This window comes from Solanum verrucosum, unplaced genomic scaffold (assembly GCF_900185275.1).
Source record: "Solanum verrucosum unplaced genomic scaffold, falcon-dt-bn FXZP01000252.1, whole genome shotgun sequence".
Classification (NCBI taxonomy): Eukaryota; Viridiplantae; Streptophyta; class Magnoliopsida; order Solanales; family Solanaceae; genus Solanum; species Solanum verrucosum.
In genome coordinates this window covers 7411481-7431626 of record NW_026019988.1, presented here as the reverse complement: position 1 = coordinate 7431626, position 20146 = coordinate 7411481, and the positions used below count along the sequence as shown (strand labels likewise).

At 38.1% G+C, this 20146-nt stretch overlaps 1 protein-coding gene across 1 annotated transcript in view; it reads left to right on the top strand.

Moving 5' to 3' along the window:
- Positions 1-20146, top strand: part of LOC125818591 (conserved oligomeric Golgi complex subunit 3-like) — a 31752-nt gene that overhangs the window by 791 nt on the left and 10815 nt on the right. Inside the window, exons 2-19 of the mRNA XM_049498088.1 lie at positions 202-471; positions 2288-2332; positions 2449-2523; positions 2649-2744; positions 3263-3340; positions 4278-4363; positions 4608-4674; positions 4839-4901; positions 4999-5100; positions 5253-5357; positions 5517-5609; positions 6184-6272; positions 9124-9343; positions 10772-10858; positions 11514-11630; positions 11718-11750; positions 11884-11970; positions 12050-12112. Coding sequence (XP_049354045.1) covers positions 202-471; positions 2288-2332; positions 2449-2523; positions 2649-2744; positions 3263-3340; positions 4278-4363; positions 4608-4674; positions 4839-4901; positions 4999-5100; positions 5253-5357; positions 5517-5609; positions 6184-6272; positions 9124-9343; positions 10772-10858; positions 11514-11630; positions 11718-11750; positions 11884-11970; positions 12050-12112 — 1776 coding nt within the window. The remainder of the gene's footprint in view (positions 1-201; positions 472-2287; positions 2333-2448; positions 2524-2648; positions 2745-3262; positions 3341-4277; positions 4364-4607; positions 4675-4838; positions 4902-4998; positions 5101-5252; positions 5358-5516; positions 5610-6183; positions 6273-9123; positions 9344-10771; positions 10859-11513; positions 11631-11717; positions 11751-11883; positions 11971-12049; positions 12113-20146) is intronic.

The following is a 20146-nucleotide window of genomic DNA, read 5'->3' as shown; positions in this document are numbered from 1 at the left end:
TCTTTTATTTTTGCGTTTGTTGGCCCTCAACATGTCAAAGTATATTGTTTGTACTGATAGAAAAGAATTGTTTGTATGTATGTACTACATGTGTCTATTTCATGTCTATTGAAAGCTTTTCCTTTCGATTGACTAAATCAGCATTAGTGGCTATCTTGATGTTTATATCTTCAACGACTTGAGCTAGTTTTCTTCTTACAGAATGCTCCGTTAACAGAGCAACAACAAGCAGCCATACTAGCACTTTCCCATGCAGTTGCTGAGAGGCCTTTCCCGTCCAATTTGGTGAATTTTTCCTTCTTGGTTGGTTTCAGAATACAACTATCTCAAACTCAATTACCTGAAATATGTTTATATTTCACTTTCCAGGATCAAGTTTCTGGACACGATAACAGTCTCTCTGTCTCAACAAAGCTCAGTTCTATGGAGGATTCAGGGGCCATTGAAGCAGTCCTTGTGAATACAAATCAGGTGAGTTACTTTTGAGAGTGTGGAGTCGAGTTTCTCCTATTTGGTGAGTAGTCTCCGTTCCCTTATTTTCTTTTGGTGCACACAGAGAGTACTTTTGTTGTATAGATGATTGGGTGGAGTTTGTAGACAATTATATCTTGTTGTAGATGCTTTATTGTTTGGCATAGCCCTTGTCTACGGCCAATTTGCCCATGATTATGAATGAAAAATTATTTACTTGATTAAAAAAATAATGTTTAGTTGGCACGTCCTTTATTTTTTACATTTCCAGGTTGCAGATCTTAATATTCCATATTTCAAATAAAGGATCATGAATGCTTTATTCCCTTATTAAAAAGGTTGCATGGTCAGCTAAATGTTGGGCAAGGAATCAAAACTAATAAAATTTTGCAACCTATGCTTAAATATAGAGATATATTTGTGCAAGACTAGAAGTTGTAGTGTGTTGTACTCAGTGACTTATCAGCCACACATAACTGCTAAACCAATGAACATTTTTTATGATAAGGTAACTGCTAAATTGATGAGTTGAACAGAAGGCCTGATAATTGCTTGTTAAGAAGCCCCATCCATTGTTTTGGCTTACTAGATAATATGCCTCTCATTTTGGTCCTGATGATTGTCATTAACTAAAGAGGAAACACCTTATGCGGGGCAAAGAATGACTGGAACTCACATTTAGTGAGAAATGATACTGATTGTCAATGTCTTCCAAGGTAGAAATAGCGAAATTGCATAGAATGTGTTCAGGGATGATGACCATAGTGGCTGTTTATGGCCTGGACCCTACCTGCTTGAGTAGAGCAGTATTTGTGTCTATATATCAGAAAGACATGCAAAGCAATTTGTTCTAGAACTTTCCTCCATATTTGAACTTTAGTATGCCTTTCGTGCCATGGAGTATGTTTTTAATTCTTAATTTGCATGCATGTGAAATGATAGAGATAGCCCTAGAAGTTATTTTCTTTTTCTCCTTCCGTTTTATTCTAATGTCTTTTGGTAAAGAGATTTTTCAATCATTATGAAATATATACCTTGTCACCAAACAAAAGTTCTCTGTCAAAGACATCCAACAATTTATACACACAAGAACCTTGTGGGTGCACAAAAAATTAACTATAGGAGGTGATTTCTCAACTGTACGAAATCATTATCCACCCCTTTCAAAAGACCTACTCTCTCCTTCCAAAGAACCACTAGGGCTAATGGAGCTATATCCCGTGCCTACATCTTCTTCTCTTTATTGTAAAGTCCCCCAGCTAGTCACACGATGAAGGTATGATTTTCCATATGTGTCTCTTTCCATTTCCGACGCCTTTTCCTGTTCAGCAGAGTTAAATTTCTTCACGGATCTTGGCAATTTGCATGATTCTCTTTACTTCAAAATGTTAAAAGTTGCTGTCATAACTGTCAGGCTATTGGGCAGTGTAGCTGGAGTTAATTACCATCCTCGGCCTCCATTTCACTCATGTTGCACTTTCTGCATATATTCAGGCATTCTTTGTTGAAGGAATTGCTCTATTAGTATTGCTTCATATGTCACTGTCCAGCAGAAGCAATCCACTTAATAAGAAGCTTTAGTTTTCCAAATTCGTTTCCATGGCAATCTTTTTTTTGATGAAGTAAGATGTTGTATTAGAAAGGCAATCGTTTCCATGACAATCTTTGCGTTGCATTCTTGTATACGCTTGAATACTGAATAAGCTTAGTTTTGTAAATGATGATAGAAATGGCATCTTAAGTTGACCTTTTCTGTAATGCTGCTTGAACTTGATATGAGTTTCCTCTTCCCCTTGGTGCTGTTTTGTTGATACAGTTTTACAAGTGGTTTGCGGATCTTGAAGCAGCCATGAAATCAGAGGTTGGTCTTAGCTTGTTTATATGTTTTGTGTTTCTTCCAAAAGTTATGACTCACATGCTTCCTCTTTTACACTTGCTGATAAAAAAATATAACATATGCTTTCTTTCTGTGCATAGACTGAAGAAAAATATCAGCATTATGTCAACACCTTAACAGAGCAGATTCAGACCTGCGATAGTATACTTCACCAGGTATTCTGAGAAGAAAAACAATGCTCTTATACTCTTCTCTTGAGCCTTTTTGTTGTTGCTGTTCATCTATCTATGCTTACTTTCGAGTCGACATGCCCTTGCCCTTAAAAATGGCTCCATTGCAGGTGGATGAAACACTTGACTTATTCAATGAGCTGCAGTTGCAGCACCAAGCAGTGGCAACAAAGACTAGAACCCTTCATGATGCATGTGATAGACTGGTGTGTCAACCCATTTCTCTTAGCATGTGTGGTTACTTTAGCTATAGATTGTGCTTTTCTCTTTTTATCTGTTCAAAATTTTGAGGAACAGAGGAGCGGAGGAACATGAATTGTATGATAAGAGGATAGGTTTGTAACTAATGGAGTTCAATTTTTTAATGGACATAGTTTTGCCTTGCTCTATGATGTTGAAAGTCTTCATTGCCAATCTACTATATGGATGGATAGTTGCCAAATATCTTCAATTGCCACCTAGTACCAAGCAAATGCATTTCTTCATTTTGCGTTTACTTGTTTTTTCTTCTATCTGAAGTTGCTGTTTGTCTTAAAGCATTATCTAGGTACAATTCATGTCAATATTGCGTATTTATGATGTCCAGTGGGTGGTATTTGAAATTAGGAAGTTAGCTTTCAGTCTCTTATATTAATGAACATGTGATGTACATGTAAAGAGGTAATAATTAGCAACAGGGAGCTGCATTGAATAATCTTCTTGTGTATTTCTTGTTTATTTGCAGCTTTTGGAGAAGCAGAAATTAATTGAGTTTGCAGAATCACTTCACAATAAGCTCAATTACTTTGATGAATTGGAGAATGTAAGGTCCGACTACCATTTATGTTGATAATAATATTCCATTGTTATTCAATTCCTTTTGCACTAGTTTCCACAGTAGTCTATCTATGCCTATGCTGAATTGCGTATGGTTCAACAATCTCCAAGGTTAGCTTTTACCTTCATATCCTCATTTTCCTACCCTTAATTTGGGTATCTCATTTCTGATTAGGGTTAGGTTTAGGATTAGGGGGATGCGGATGGACTGCATCAACTTTATTTTGGGTGCAGAGAGTTAATGCTATCTATATATTTATGCTTTGATACATTGGTGAGGAAATATACCTAACTGAGAGTTTGAACTATGGAAAACAGCTTTAAGAAGTGAGAGCTTTCTGCCTCAAGGGATGTGTTTCTTAATTAGATTTTTTCCACATCCACACACCGGAGGGCGGAGCTTTATTCTTTGTAAATTAAGCTTTGATGTAGATCGTTTTCTTCCTCGTGTTACAAATGAGTCATCCAAAGCTATTCTTTCTTGGCTTTTCCAATCTAGTGCTTTTGGATTATTTTGATGTCTCTTGCTTAGCAAGTTATTTATTTAAGGTGATTTTTAATCTCGTCTTTTGGTCAACTCTTATTTCTCCTATTTATGTGCTAGGTGGATTCTAAAGGAAAACTTTTTCACTTGTGAGATTGAAAATGAGAATTCCTGTTTAAAATTCCCTATAGAGAAATAGCTTTTTCACTCTCCACTCTAGATATTTTTGATTTAGTTACGCCCATTAGCCTAAAATATTCTAATGCCTTTTTGTTTAATTACATCTAATTGGGGCATTGCATCAACTTGATTTATCTTGTGCTAAATTTTCCCTTTAAGTCCTACTCTTCTTCTTGAATTTCTCTAAATGTCAAAATACCCAGTTTTGTGTTTTTTTTTTTTTTAATTCCTCATGGTTGTCTTGCACTCCTGTTTGCAGGTTGCGACCACTTTTTATTCTCCTAGCATGAGCGTTGGTAGTACAAATTTTCTTCCATTGCTTAAAAGACTTGATGAGTGCATATCGTAAGTGACATTTCATTTCATATTACTGCATTGAAATCTGTGAATATTAGAACCACTGCAATGATGTAACATCCATACTTTTCTTTGGTTATTTGTGAAGTTTACCATGTGGACATATCTAGAGTCACAGGTTTCTTGTAGGGATGTAATTCTTTTATCAAGATTAAGTCCTGTTGAATTAAGCTTGTAAATCTATGCATAAGAACACAAATAACCATTATGTTTCTCCTCTGTGTCACTGAAGATATGTTGAGAGTAATCCACAATATGCAGAGTGCAGCATTTATTTGGTCAAGTTTCGACAACTTCAGGTACTTAAGAACTGACATCAACATTATGTAATCTACTATCATATATGAAATCACATTTCTTTATACAGTTGGCATGGTTTTATGACATTCTTGGACGTAAGAATTCTAATCCCATTTCCCGTTCTCTCTCTGTGTCTGTTTTTCCTTTGTCCTCCTGTAACCAGTCTCGAGCTCTGGGAATGATTCGCTCTCATGTTCTTTCCGTTCTTAGAAGTACTTCTTCTCAGGTAAATCTGCTTTATGCTTCACTGCTATATGCACTACAATCTTTGACTTGCAGATGAATGGTTGTATCTCCGGAGATAAGTATACCCATTTCATCAGGTTCAGGCTGCAATACGAAGCAGTGGTGGTAGCAAAACATCTTTTGCCGAGGGTATAGAGTCATCTATAATATATGTACGCTTCAAGGCTGCAGCAAATGAGGTAACATTGGAACATCTCCTTGCTTTTTAGTTTATAGAAACTCTATTAATTCGTTGTATCAGAATGAGTATTTCTAATCTCAAAAAAAAAAAAAAAACTAGGACTAGATTTTACGTGTAATCCATGAACCAAATGATCTTAGTTACCTGCAGCTTAAGCCTATCTTGGAGGAAATTGAAAGCAGAACACCTAGAAAAGAGTATATTCAACTTCTTGAAGAATGCCACAAACTCTATTGTGAACAGCGCCTTTCCTTGGTGAGTAGTAAGCTGCTCCTTTTAGTTCTCTCTCTCTCTCTCTATCTCTCTCTCTCTCTCTCTATATATATATATTACGTCTTTTTTCTTGGTTATTTTTTTCTTCTTCTCCTTGTTTTGTCATTTTAATTAGTACTCCTTCTGTTTCATTTAATTCAGATAAGAGATATAGTGCAACAGCGGATCTCTGAATTTTCCAGGAAAGAAGCACTGTCGTCTTTAACTAGATCTGGATGTGCATATTTAATGCAGGTACATTCAAATGGCTTCAGTACTTTTTACTATATTTTGTACTGGAGAACAATATGATTATTATATCTTGCCTTACAAAATTTGGATGACTGTTCTTTCTATGGTGATGGTGGTGGGTTTTTTTAGTGTTGGTGGGGGTGGGGGTGGGAGTATCAGAAGAAGAAGATGAAAAGACACAATTCAACGTTGACCTCCCAGTCTTGATAGTCATATGAACAATCCACATTCATTTTTCATTTTATTTGACAGGATGAATTCAAAGCAATTATCTCATTCTCAAAAAATCAAAGTAACTAGTTGTAAATAAGTGAGTCACGTCTTACGTTTTCTTTTAGCAGTTGGGTCATCCTAGTGTAGATGAATATTTCCTCTAACTGGATCTAGGATAAATGAGCTAAAACTATAGCAGCCTTGGTTTCTTTGAGGAAGGAATCATATCTATATGTTTTTCTGTGAATCACTATTGCCAAATATATATATGAAGTTGCTTCTAACAAAGTCTTGCTAAAGGCATATTAGTGTAAAATTGTGATATATGTCTCTCCATACTTTACCTTTGACACCGTAAATGCAGGTGTGTCAGCTAGAGCATCAACTCTTCAATCACTTCTTCCCATCATCTTCAGAGGACATTTCGAGTTTGACTCCTCTTGTAGATCCTCTGTGAGTTGCCTAACTTCTTTTGTGGGGTTGTTTCTGCATTTGAACCATTTTGCTTCTTACATATTTCCTTTCCCGTTTTCTCTTTTCTAATTTGCTTCTTTTCCCTTTTTCTTGTCTTGGTTCGTTTGGGTGGGTAGGGGTGGGGGTGGGGAGGTTTGGATTATCTGTATTGTTTTTCATGCACCTTGTAAATAAGGAGCCAACATTGCGATTTTTTTGCGCCTGTAAGACTGTCATTTTGGTAGCTTGTGCCATGCTGAAACTTCCCTACGCCAGAGTTGCTATCAGTGGTAAGTGGGTGTAAACATTTTCAGACATTATTTGAGTGCTAATAAAATCAGTGTGGACTATGAGGCGGCCCAATAGCTTAGTGATTGTCACTTTAGATCTTAGGGCTAGCACAAGATTAGTTCCTGCTTTGGAATTTGAAGCAATCCCGTGGGATCTATGCCTATCTATTCCTTTAAAAGAGCTGCTAAGATTTCCCTCTGGTTTGGATTTGCACCTTGCTTCGACCATCAGTTACGAATATGTGCTATATTTATATATCAAGTTAGTGTGGTCAACATTTGCTCCTGCGAAGCTTCAATTACTTTTATGACTTTAAATTTTTTACTTTGAGATACAAATGTGGAGGTTACAAGCGAAACTTATAGTTACTTCAAGGCAAACAAGGTCCTTTGAGTATACGCCTTAACTTATTCTCCAAAACAGAAGTATAAGCTTTAACCTCAAAGGTGGGTAAACCGTTACTTTTTGAAAAAGGTAGAAGAACAATTATTTTAGTGAAAGGGTAAAGAGTTGGCTCATTATCCATTAAGTTTAAACCGTGTACCAGTTGGCCCTTGGGATTTCTCGGTTAGGTGGGAAAGCAGTCTTCTATGCCCAGAAAAGTAGAATCATGAAGTCTGGTCTTATTTGTTTTCATGAAGATTAAGATGTTTGAATTTGAATACACATCTGAATATTAAGATTTAATGGTGGTGGTGGTGATGGCTAGCGGTGGTGGTTGTGAGTAGTAGCTAGTGTTGGTGGTAGTAGTGGTGGGTGGTGGTAGTGGCGGCTAATAGTGATAGCTATTGGTGGTGTTGAATGATAATGGTGGTTTGACTATATATAGTGGTGATTGTTGGTAGTGATTAGTGTTTGTTGTGGTAATGGTGGTTGGTGCTGATAATTGTAAATGTGGCTAGTGGCGGTGATGATAGTTGGTGATCTAGTATCTAAATACATTTCATGGATCCTTGAAAGCTGTTTTAACATACCTGATTTTGTTATAAAGAGGTAAGGTTCATGTCCCCCTCTTTTTTTTGTACATTATTTTTAATGGACAAAGTAGGGGTCAAGCTAAATCTCCCACTCCTAGTTGAAGTAGACCACTAGAGATGGCTGAAATAAATAAATAAGAAGTGGCAGTATTGGCAGCGGAGGTGGCTGTGGGTGAGGATGGCGGTAGTTGATAATTATGGGCGGTAAGCTGGTAATGGCAGTAGCGGCGAATGGATGAAATTGTTGAACTAGCATCTTTGTAGAATTTAAAAAAAAGATATCTTAATGATATTAAGACTTTAATAATTTAGATCTATTCAGACCCATTAAGTGGTTGTAACATGAAAAAAACAAATGCATTTAAGATTTGAATGACCCAGATCTAAAAAATAATCGGACTTAATGACTGAGATATGAATGGTTAGGATTAAGACCATCATTAAGTGCAAACAAATGAGGCCTAAGGAAACCTAATTGTTGTCAATTACTACGTGTGATGTGCTTCTTTGTGAATTATCTCTTTGCTGACTCCTCTCACTATCTGGGACTTCCACTCACCTCCCCATTGGTGATATATTAAACGAGATGTCCATTGCACCTGTACCTTTCTTTTGGTTCATAAGTTCTCTTTTTTCCTTCTCTGGGTATTTTAACTTACATGTATGTCCTTCCAGATTGTTGGGCAGAGAGACAGAAAGCCTTGCGCTTTTGTCCATCAAAATTTGACCTAGAGTATAAGCTTCATCATTTTTATAGTTTTTCTTGTCAAGTTAATGTGATTAGATGATATCAATGAAGTGAGTTCAGTATCTAAAAACATCAATGGAGTGAGTTATGGTTACTGATAGTTAATCTAATGGCAGATTTTCGATGTTGGTAAGCTTAATCAGTAGTGGAACATGTACCTTTTATATATAAAAAGGTAGTGGAACATGCTATCTGGTTCACTTGATAACATTACTCTTCTCTTTGCTCCATTCTATTAATTGGAGATATGCAATCAGATATTCTCTGCCTGCTGCATTCTCAAGCTATATTTCAACTAGCATCCTTTATTTGTAAATAAGCTTATTTATGTTGTCCATGAGAAGTCATATTTTGAGCTTATGTCCCAGCACAATTACATTTCCTTGTTATCTCTGCATAACATGATATGAATATTCTGTGCATAGCATCTAAATCCACGTGCTCCTGACCCATCTCTCAGTTGGTCCAGTTACAGCAGTTTAATGAAGCATTGACACATTATACTCCCTCTGTCCCATTTTAGGTGATGGTGTTTAAAAAAGAAAGAAAGACTTTTGAAACTTGTGGTCTATAACAGGTCATAGACATATATGTGACTATAAATCATATCATTAAGCATAGAAATGTGAGTTTAAAGTTAAATAGTTTCCAAAAAGGAAAAGGTGTCATTCTTTTTTGGATAGACTAAAAGGAAAATGTGTTGCATAAAATGGGACAGAGGAAGTATTATCTATATGCCCCTGAATCTGCTGGAACTTGAACTTTGTAATTTTGATGATAAGTAACTTGATCATTATATGCCTTAAGGTTACAATTACCTCCCTACCAACTGCAGGTGTACTTTCCTCTATGATACATTGCGTCCTAAACTTATTCACGAAACAAATCTGGATGTTCTTTGTGAACTGGTTGATATCCTTAAAGTTGAAGTTCTAGGAGAACAATTGAGCAGACGGGGGGAGTCATTGGCTGGGCTACGTCCAACGCTGGACAGAATTCTAGCAGACGTACATGAGCGATTAACTTTTCGTGCTCGCACCTATATCCGTGATGAGGTAACATCCCAAGTATTGCTCGGGCATTTCATTTAAATGCTGTTTGGCGGCATATCTGTTACTTGGACATGAGATAATATTATGTGAATCTTTGCTCATATAATTGTGCCACTTACTTTAATCTCTTTAATTTTATTTTCTGCTTTCCTTGATTTTACCCCTTAATTAGCACTCTCATGGATAGATGAATAGTGCCAAAATTAGTTACAGGATAAATAAGGACTTTTTTTCCTGTTGCATAAATTTTGGTTAAAAATGGAATGTTCATTTATACCCAAACATAAGCAGGTAGTATCTCATGGTATATACTATATACTGTTGCTCAATATCTTAACTTTTTCTCTTTATTGTTCTCTTAGCTGCACTATCTTCCATTGCTGTGATATGTAGTACCTTCCAAACAGAATCGCCCATTAGTGAAAATGAAGGATCTTTCATTGGAGTTTGAAGCACTTATCTTTTCAATTCTTTCTTATGATTGGCTTATCATGATAATGTACTCGGAAGTTGACTCTTGCACAGTGGAAGGAATATGCTTTGCGCCAGACTTCTGACAATTGGACATATCCAAGAGGCTCTTGAGTGAATTATACCAATTATGTGATGTTGAGTAACCTTTTGGAATTTGAATCTAGTATGTACTTCATCCCTTTCTGCAATACCTGGTTTCACTTAGTGTTGGACATACAAGGAAAAATGAAAATCTTAAAAGGTTGTACATTATAGTTTTTCTCTTTTTTGATAACTAAGAATAGTTTTATAAAAAGGCACCAAGATTGTGCTACTGAGGTACAGACAGAGCACAAAACATCTAATCTACACTGAAGTATGCAAACCCAAAGCCCCGAAAGGGAAAAGATTCCAGCCAAAGGCCTTACAAGTTACAACTCTCTGTCGCTACTTATTTACAAGTTCATGAAAAAATATTGGCCTATCCATCATGAGGAAATGCTTTCATGTTTACCTTATTTTTGGTATTGTTGATTGATATTTGTTCAATGTTCATTCGGTTCCCGAGCTAATCTTTTCTCCTTCCTGCCATACTTCCCTTTCTACTTTGTGCATCATTTGTTTGGATTAATAATGCAAAGTGGTATGAGCTTCAATGTTGTATAACTTCGCTTGAGATGCGTTTAAATGGGAAACATGGTCAGTGATGATTCATATAGTTGGCCCCAACTAGTTCAGAGTGAGGCGTAGTAGTTGTTGGTAGGAGTTTCAATGGATTTGTATGGAGATCAAAAATGTCGTCTATTAGGGAATATGATAAGTTGGGATTGATAAGAAAAGGAAATTAGACCATATGAGTTGGGGTGACTGGAGTAAAGCACACATGTATGTTTGGTTTCTGTATGCTTGAACTTCCTCAGAAGTAACCAGTGGTCTACAAATAATTTCGTCTGCCTTCTTTCCCTGCTTTGTTTTCAGATTGCAAATTACCTTCCTTCAGACGAGGATCTGGATTACCCTAAAAAGTTGGAGCAATCTGTTTCAGCAGAACTGGATTCACCATCTGTAAGTGCCAAACTCCTTGTCCTGTGACGTGTATTCTGTTGAATTCTGTAACATATATCTTTAGAGGAAGTAAGATCTAGGATGGCTTTTATCTCTTATCTTTTTTTTGGGTCTTTGTAATTTTTTGGTGGAGAAGTTTGCATTCTCTTATGGAGGTTCTGTTAATCAATATCTTGCCTTAATGGTGTGAACTGACTCTTCTTGACCTGTGATTCTAGTTGGATGACATTTATTGCACAGTACGAACTACAAAGCAAGCTATATTAAAGTTAAAGGTGTAAAAATTGGAAATTTAGAGGTCTGATGGAATTTGTATATTAAAATTCTTTTTTCTTTTAAGAAAGAGTTATAGGATTTCTGGTAGTATAGACTATAGAGCTTTTAATTGGTTATTTTATTTTCAATAGGTCAAATTTGCCGCTTTAGCAACCTTCACAAAGACTTGGTGTATATCAATAAAATTGTTTTAGAAGAAAATAAGTTAATTTATGCTGATTTATGTAACTTGAATTTGTTTTTTTGCAGATACTTTTCCTGCCTCTTTGCTGTTAAACATGATTTTCTGTAATTTTGCACCATATTCTGTGTATCAGTTTTTTTTTCTTTTGCTACTTCGCACCATATTCTCTGATTCCTTATTTTAAATTTGGTGCAGACTGAACTAAATCAAGATGTTTCCGGAACCTGGTATCCTCCACTGGAGAAAACCATATCATGTCTATCAAAACTGTACTGTTCTCTAGAAACAGCTGTTTTTACTGGATTGGCTCAGGTAAGCAGTTGCGTGCTATCAGTGTCCCTTTTAATCGTAGCCAGATGTTTACTGGATCCTTATTTCCTCTTCTTTTTTTTTTCTCAGGAAGCTGTAGAGTTCTGCTCCTTATCCATTCAAGTAAGTTTTCTTCTTTAGTTGAAGTTCATGTATTCTATTCTGCTGATTATGCTGTTAAAATTTGTAATCTTGTATTTTTCATATTTTTTGTTCAATATGCTGTTTGTTATTGCTGAACTTCTAATTCCTTCAGAAAGCTAGCAAACTTATTGGAAAAAGATCGTCATCAATGGATGCACAACTTTTCCTAATAAAGCATCTACTCATCTTGAGGGAGCAGGCAGGTTTCTCTTACTTGCTTATGAAATTCCTAGTTTTTGTCATAGCTGCAGGATTTTCTAACTTAAGATGCCTTCCAGATTGCCCCATTCGACATAGAATTTTCAGTCACGCATAAGGAACTTGATTTTTCACATTTGCTGGTGAGTATTGAGTATCTACTATTTATGCTGGTATTTATTTCTTCGTTGTCCACCACTTCTCTGCTGCAGATGTATATTTCTTTGATAATTACATTATCTAACTTGGAGAAGAAGCTCTTTTTGGATATTTTTCTAGTTTGTTATGAAGGCAGAGTTCCACTAGCAATATTAGATGGAAATCATCTCTTATGGAATCAAGAAGAAATGTAAAGTTGACTTCAGTGAATTCACACTAAGTAACCTGTTTGATCTCTGTTGTCAAGTTTGGAACCCTTGTCATTTTCCTTCACAATTTCCCTGATTTAATCCTTATGCTAACTCTGGCTGACACTGCTCATGGATGAATGCTGCATAAGGGCAGTTATGTGTTATTAATTTTTCCCTTGATTGTCAGTAAAATTGAAGTACAAGTCATTTCCAATCAAAATCTTAGTCAATTTGGAGTTAAACTTACGAGTTGCTTCCTTCACTAATTTTGGCCGAGTCAGACGGTGAGAATGCTCAAGTAACAGACTATCTCATGTATACGATTCTGATCCTATCCAGGATCGTGAAGACAGTGGTGTGCTTGTACGTATAGCATATCAGAGCTGTAGACGAATAGTTGTCAGGTACCAAATGCAGGGAAGATTGGGTGGTAGTAGGATAAGGCCAGTCCAAACAGAGGTGCTTCCCAATCTCCCTGAAGATCCTATCACCGAAAAGTTAAAAAATCTCTGAAGTCCAAATGATGCTAGCTGGAATAAAGATCTTTCTCTGGTATGCCAAAAGAATTGTCTATCCTATCTTTGTCAAAAAAAAAAAGAATTGTCTATCCTACCCATAGGCTGGAGATACATTCTTGTCCAATAATATACTCATATTTCCTTCATGCCTAATGCATCTTACAATTCCAAACATTGCTCATCTCCATAAAGTTTTGCTCTTGCTAGAATATTCCAAAACCCAAAATTGATGCAAAGAACAAGCTTAGATGACTTAGTCAGCTGAAGAATATCTTCTCTCTGACACAAATTTTGAGGAATGACGTAAAACTCCCCAAAAAGTCTCTTTCTATACTGCAAAACAACTGTAAATTTTTGGAACATGTTTTTATGTATTCTGGGAGTGTGCTGGGTAATGCCTAAGACCACTAAAGGTTTGCTGATTAGTTGGAAGGAGATTGGGAGAAGAGAAGCAGATGAGGACCGGTGGGAACTGATCCCAACCTGCATTTGGTGGACTTTGTGGAAGGAAAGAAATACAGGATGCTTTGAAGATACGATTAACAACATTCAGAAAATCAAGATGAACTGCCTTAGTTTGCTTTACTTTTGGTGGAAACAGGATATGTGGGGGTGGGGGGGGGGATAGAACTTTTTGTTGATTTTATAGGAAATCGTTTTTTGGATAATAAGGGAAACCACAGCCGCCACCCTTTGGGTGCGGACAGGGTAAAAGCCCCACTCCTATGCAATAGCTCGCAAACCACATTGGAGAGGTAAACCGCACTAGGCAATCCCGGTGCGATGAGCTCAACCCAGAAGGTAAACCCCTTGCTTTTCAGTGGCAATGGGTTTCGAGCTTGAGACCTCCATCATGAAATTCCCAATCCCAAACCACTGGGCCACCTCGAAGGGTGATTTTATAGGAAATCTGTTAAGACTCCTGGATTAGTGTCTATGTTATTTGCCTTACCCAGAAGGGGTTGTAACTGATTCATTCTCATCATTTTTTGGATGATGAGTTCTGCTATTTTTGAATACTAAGTTACCTTTCTCTCAAAAAAAAAACAAAAAAAACAAGCTTAGATGACAACAATATGCATGTTGCACCCAAGATGCTGAATGATCTGCCACGATTCCCAGCAAAAGAACAATGTGAAAATAAACAAGAATGAGTCAAGTGTATAACCCCCATTATTGTGAAACTCATCAAAGGCCTCCATGAGCCCATGTTAAAGTATCCCATTACGTCTGAGAAAATGTCATCATAGCCCAACAACAACAAAGATTGTCTAAAATCCTCGCTTCCAAGGTTTTGATCTAATGGTAGGATGTGTAGTGCGTGATATGTGGGTTAGGCACACACTATTGGTTTGAACCCTGCAACATATGAGGACCTCCTGGATTTAAGTGGAGAAAGGTAAAGGAGCATGCTCATTATCTACTGAGCTTCAAATCGTGCATAACTAACCCTCGGGGATTTCTTGGTTATTAAAAAAATGATAGTCTAATATCATCTTAGAGTAGGAGATTCCACTTCTAAATCTAGGCTTGATAGATTCATGGTGTTCACTGATGGGGAGGAGATGGTTCCAAACATGTTGCAAGTCCCTTTTCTCAGATTGACATCAAATCATTTGCCTATCAGGTTAGATGGTAGTAGGAGGAGCTTGCTTATTCTGTTCAGGTTTGAGAATATGTGGCTTAGAGCACCCGACTTTGTTGATAGAGTTAATGCTTGTTGGAATGGGTGTGAAGTTGTTGGCACACCATCTTTCTGACTTGCTTGCAAGTTAAAATTGTTAAAAAGAGATATAATGAAGTGGAATAAGGAGGTGTTTAGGAGGTGGAAATTAAAATGAGAGAGTTGATTAATGAAGTGGGGGAGATAGAGCATGCGAAAGGGGTGAGGGGGTTAGAAGAGAGAGAGAAAGAGAAAAATTGAAAGGAGGAAGCGAGGGGGGAGATTGCTGCTATAGCAGTTGCTCAAGAGACTAATTGGAGGGAAAAATCAAAGGCGTTATGGTTGAAGGAGAGGGATTCTAATACAAAAAAAATTCACAGAGTTGCAGTAGAAAATAGGAGGAAGAACTTCATTGAGTCTTTTGGTGTGAATGGTGTAGTGTGAGGGGGAGGAGGAAGTGAAAGGGGCCAATGTCGGTTTTTATGATCATTTGTTTAAGCCATAAGGAAGATATCAAGTGGAGACCGAAATTGAGCGGGGTTGGGTGGGTTAGTTTTTAGGTAGATATGAGAGGGAATGAGGGAGTGGGGTTATAGATAAGAAGAGGTGAGGGAGGCAGTGGAGAGTTGTTGGGGGACAAAACTCTGGGACCGAACGGATTCACTTTAGCTTTTTTCCAACAATAGTTGGAGGATAGTTAAAGGTAAGTTGATGGAAACCATTGTGAGGTTCCAAGATACTAGGGAGTTTGAGAAAAGTCTTAATGCGTCTTTTATTACCATTGTGATTTGTGCCAAAGAAGGATGGAGCGACCAATTTACGGATTATAGACCTACTAGTCTGATAGGTGTGAGAAATATAGGAAAAGAATATTATTGAATTGTTGTTGTAATAATTACATAGAGAACCCTATTTATAGACACTATATAATACAATTCCTTACCAAATAGGAGACTATAAACTATTCCTAGTTTGTGTAGGATTGTGTTTTCCTATTCTATTCCAACACTCTCCCTCAAGCTGGTGCATACAAATTATATGTACCTAGCTTGTTACAAATGTAATTAATACGAGGACCGGTCAGTGACTTGGTGAAGATATCTGCAAGTTGATCATTTGACTTCACAAATTTGGTAACAATATCTCCTGAGAGTATCTTTTCTCTTACAAAGTGACAATCAATCTCAATGTGCTTAGTCCTCTCATGAAACACTGGATTTGATGCGATATGAAGGGCCGCTTGATTATCACACACAAGTTCCATATGACCGGTTTCTCCAAACTTCAGTTCTCCAAGCAACTGTTTGATCCAAACTAGCTCACAAGTTGCTACAGCCATTGCTCGATATTCTGCTTCTGCACTGGATCGAGCAACCACACTTTGTTTCTTACTCTTCCATGACACCAAATTACCTCCAACTAAGACACAATATCCGGATGTAGAACGTCTATCAAAGGGTGATCCTGCCCAATCAGCGTCTGTATATCCGGTGATATGCTCATGGCCTTGATCCTCGAAGAGTAGTCCTTTACCAGGAGCTGACTTTATATATCGCAGAATACGAACAACTGCATCCCAATGACTATCACAAGGAGAAGTCATAAACTGACTTACAACACTCACAGGAAAAGAGATGTCCGGTCTAGTCACAGTGAGGTAATTCAACTTTCCAACCAACCGTCTATACCTTTCAGGATTACTAAGTTGCTCCCCCTGTCCTGGAAAGAGTTTAACATTCGGATCCATAGGAGTGTCAATGGGTTTACATCCCATCATTCCTGTCTCCTCAAGAATGTCTAAAGTATACTTGCGTTGAGAAATAACAATACCTGATCTAGACTGAGCAACCTCAATACCAAGAAAATACTTCAATCTGCCAAGGTCTTTAGTTTGGAAATGCTGAAAGAGATACTGCTTCAAATTAGCGATACCAACTTGATCATTGCCGGTGATAACGATATCATCAACGTAAACAACCAAATAAATACACAGATTTGGTGCTGAATGCCGATAAAACACAGAGTGATCAGCGCCACTACGAGTCATGCCAAACTTCTGAATTACTGTGCTGAACTTTCCAAACCAAGCTCGAGGAGACTGTTTTAGACCATATAGTGACCGACGCAATCGACATACAAGGCTTCTAGACTCCCCCTGAGCAACAAAACCAGGTGGTTGCTCCATATAGACTTCTTCCTCAAGATCACCATGCAGAAAAGCATTCTTAATGTCCAACTGATGAAGAGGCCAATGACGAACGGCCGCCATAGATAGAAAAAGACGGACTGATGCTATTTTGGCCACAGGAGCGAAAGTGTCACTATAATCTAGCCCAAATATCTGAGTATACCCTTTAGCAACAAGGCGAGCCTTAAGCCGATCGACTTGACCATCTGGACCAATTTTGACCGCATAAACCCAACGACAACCAACAGTAGACTTACCTGTAGGAAGGGAAACAAGCTCCCAAGTACCACTCGAATGTAAAGCAGACATCTCATCAATCATAGCCTGCCTCCATCCAGAATGGGAAAGTGCTTCTCCTGTAGTCTTAGGGATGGAAATAGAGGACAAAGATGATACAAAGGCATAATGGGGTGAAGATAAACGATGATAACTCAAGAAAGTATAATGGGGATTAGTATTTCGAGTAGATCGTATACCTTTTTGAAGTGCAATCGATTGGCTAGCAGGGGGCAAGGCCACAGTAGGAGCAGGGTCCGGCGCATGACATGAATCATTTGAGACTATTGCTGGACGAGGACGTCGATGATAAGTTAGGAGTGGTGGCACTATAACTGGAGATGGAGAAGATACCGTAGGTCCCTCAAAAGTCGGTACAGGTAAGACCTGAGGTATGGGTAAGACCTCAGAGATATCAAGATGATCAGAAGATGTGTAGTAAGGTTGAGATTCAAAGAATGTTACATCGGCAGACATAAAATATCGGCAGAGATCATGTGAATAGCAACGATACCCTTTTTGAACTCGAGAGTAACCAAGAAAGACACATTTAAGAGCACGAGGGGCAAATTTATCTTTTCCTGGGGCTAAGTTATGAACAAAGCATGTGCTCCCAAATACACGAGGAGGGATAGAATAGAGATGTGACTGTGGATATAGTATGGAATGTGGAACCTGATTCGAAATAGAAGATGAGGGCATTCTATTAATTAAATAGCAAGATGAAAGGACTGCATCACCCCAAAAACGCAACGGAACATGGGATTCAATGAGGAGAGTGCGAGCAGTCTCAATGAGATGCCTATTCTTTCTTTCCGCTACACCATTTTGTTGAGGAGTGTATGGACAAGATGTTTGGTGAATAATTCCTTGGTGAGACATAAACTCCTGAAACTGGGATGATAAGTATTCTAAGGCATTATCACTACGAAAAGTACGAATAGAAACACCAAACTGATTTTTTATTTCAGCAAAGAAACTTTTGAATATAGAAAATAACTCAGAACGATCTTTCATTAAGAAAACCCAAGTACATCTCGAATAATCATCAATGAAACTAACAAAATAACGAAATCCTAAGGTGGAACTGACTCTACTAGGACCCCAAACATCAGAATGAACTAATGAAAAAATAGACTCTGAACGACCCTCAGTACCACGTGAAAATGTGGCACGAGTGTGTTTCCCAAGTTGACACGACTCACAATCTAATTTGGACAAACTAGATAAACTAGGCACCATCTGTTGCAGTTTAGATAGACTCGGATGTCCCAAACGTTTGTGAATGAGGTCCGGAGGATCTGTAACAGAGCATGCTGTGAAGGAATTTGAAGAGGTAAGATAGTAAAGGCCTTGTGATTCATGTCCTGTGCCAATCGTCTGTCCCGTACTGCGGTCCTGCATGAGAAAAAAATCATCAAAAAAGGTTATGCCACAATGTAGGGCACGTGTCAAACGACTAACAGATGCTAGATTAAAGGGGGAACCAGGGACATAAAGAACAGAGTCTAGAGTGACAGAATATAAGGGTGTGGCTTTTCCAACCCCTTTTGGTTTTGTTTGTATCCCATTGGCCAAAGTAATAGCAGGAAGAGATTGTGAATAAACAATATCTGACAGAAGTGATTTGTTACCAGAAACATGATCAGAAGCGCCCGAGTCCATGACCCATGATCCATGAGTATTAGACTGTGAAACACAAGCAAAAGAATTACCCGCAACAACATCATGTTGAACAACCGAAGCTACTTGTGGAGACTTTTGCTTACTTGCTCGATATTGAAGGAACTCATCATATTCTGATTGAGCAATATGAGCATTATGGGATGGTCGATCAGGCGGAGCAACAAATGCTTCTTGTGAAGATGTATGCTTACTTGCACGATTACGAAGGAACTCATTATATTCCTTTAGAGTAGCAGGATCATAACTGGGTGGTGGACCATGCAAATTATGACATATGTCATGAGTGTGTCCAGACTTATGACAATAACTACACTTGGATCGAGGTTTTCCAAGACGACCTCCTCCTCGTCGATTCTCCATAGATTGATATACTCGTTTTTCTATAGTTTGAGATGCGAGAGCAGAGGAATCAAAGGTCGGTGATGAAACTACTTTGTGGCTGGGAGGCACAGCAATACGAAGTAGACGAGAGAATAATTCATCAACTGTAGGAATTGTAGGACTAGCTAAAATCTGATCACGCACTGAATCATGGTCAGTAGAGAGTCCAGCAAGTGTAAGAACTAGAAACAACGTCTGTCTGTGTTCTTGTTGTTTGTCCACATTTTTAGTGATTGGCATCAACGTGTCAAATTCCTCCATGACTAATTGTACCTGACCCAAGTAAGTAGACATATCGGATTCTTGTTTCTTTAAGCTAGTCATTCTAGATATCACATCATAGAATCGAGATATATCATTAGTATATAAAGCACGAGCCTTTTCCCAAACTGAATAACATGTTTGGGATGAGCGAAACAAGGGCATCAACTTGGAATCGATAGATCGCCATAGGAGACTACATAATTGAGCATCAACCTTCTCCCATTGTGCTTTGACGTTATTATCCGTCTCACTAGCCTTTGCCTTTTCATCTACCACACAAGTATTGTTGGTTAAGTGATCATGAACGCCTTGCCCCTTGCACCATAACTCAACCGAGGAAGCCCAAGCTAAATAGTTTGAGCTTCCCATTAATGGTTCTGAAGTGATCATAGCACTTGAACTACCTATATTCTTGGAGCCAAAAATATCAATCCCTAAAGACATATTATGAATTTAGAGAGAGGAAAAAAAAATAAAAAAATAAAAAAAAATAAGGCTGGTCCTGGTCAGAATCTGGAAAAAAAAGGTTGCAGTCGCCGGAAATTAGGTCTGACTGCCCGAAACTGGTCGGAATAAGAAAATAAATATACAGTCTGCCTCGGAATGGAGAGGCGACCGCAATGGAAAAAAAAATTGGTCGAAAAACTGGCCGGAACAGGTCTCACGCGCCGGCGCGTGGATCTGTCAACTCGCCGGAGAAATTCTTCCGGCGGCGCGTGACGGCGCGTGTAGCACTGGTTTCCGGCGGGGATGATTGAGGTTTGCTCGCCGGGAAGTTCCTCAACTAGTGATGGTGTTAGTTTTTTGAAAAACAGTGACGGAAAATATTAAATACCTGGACAGCCACTAGG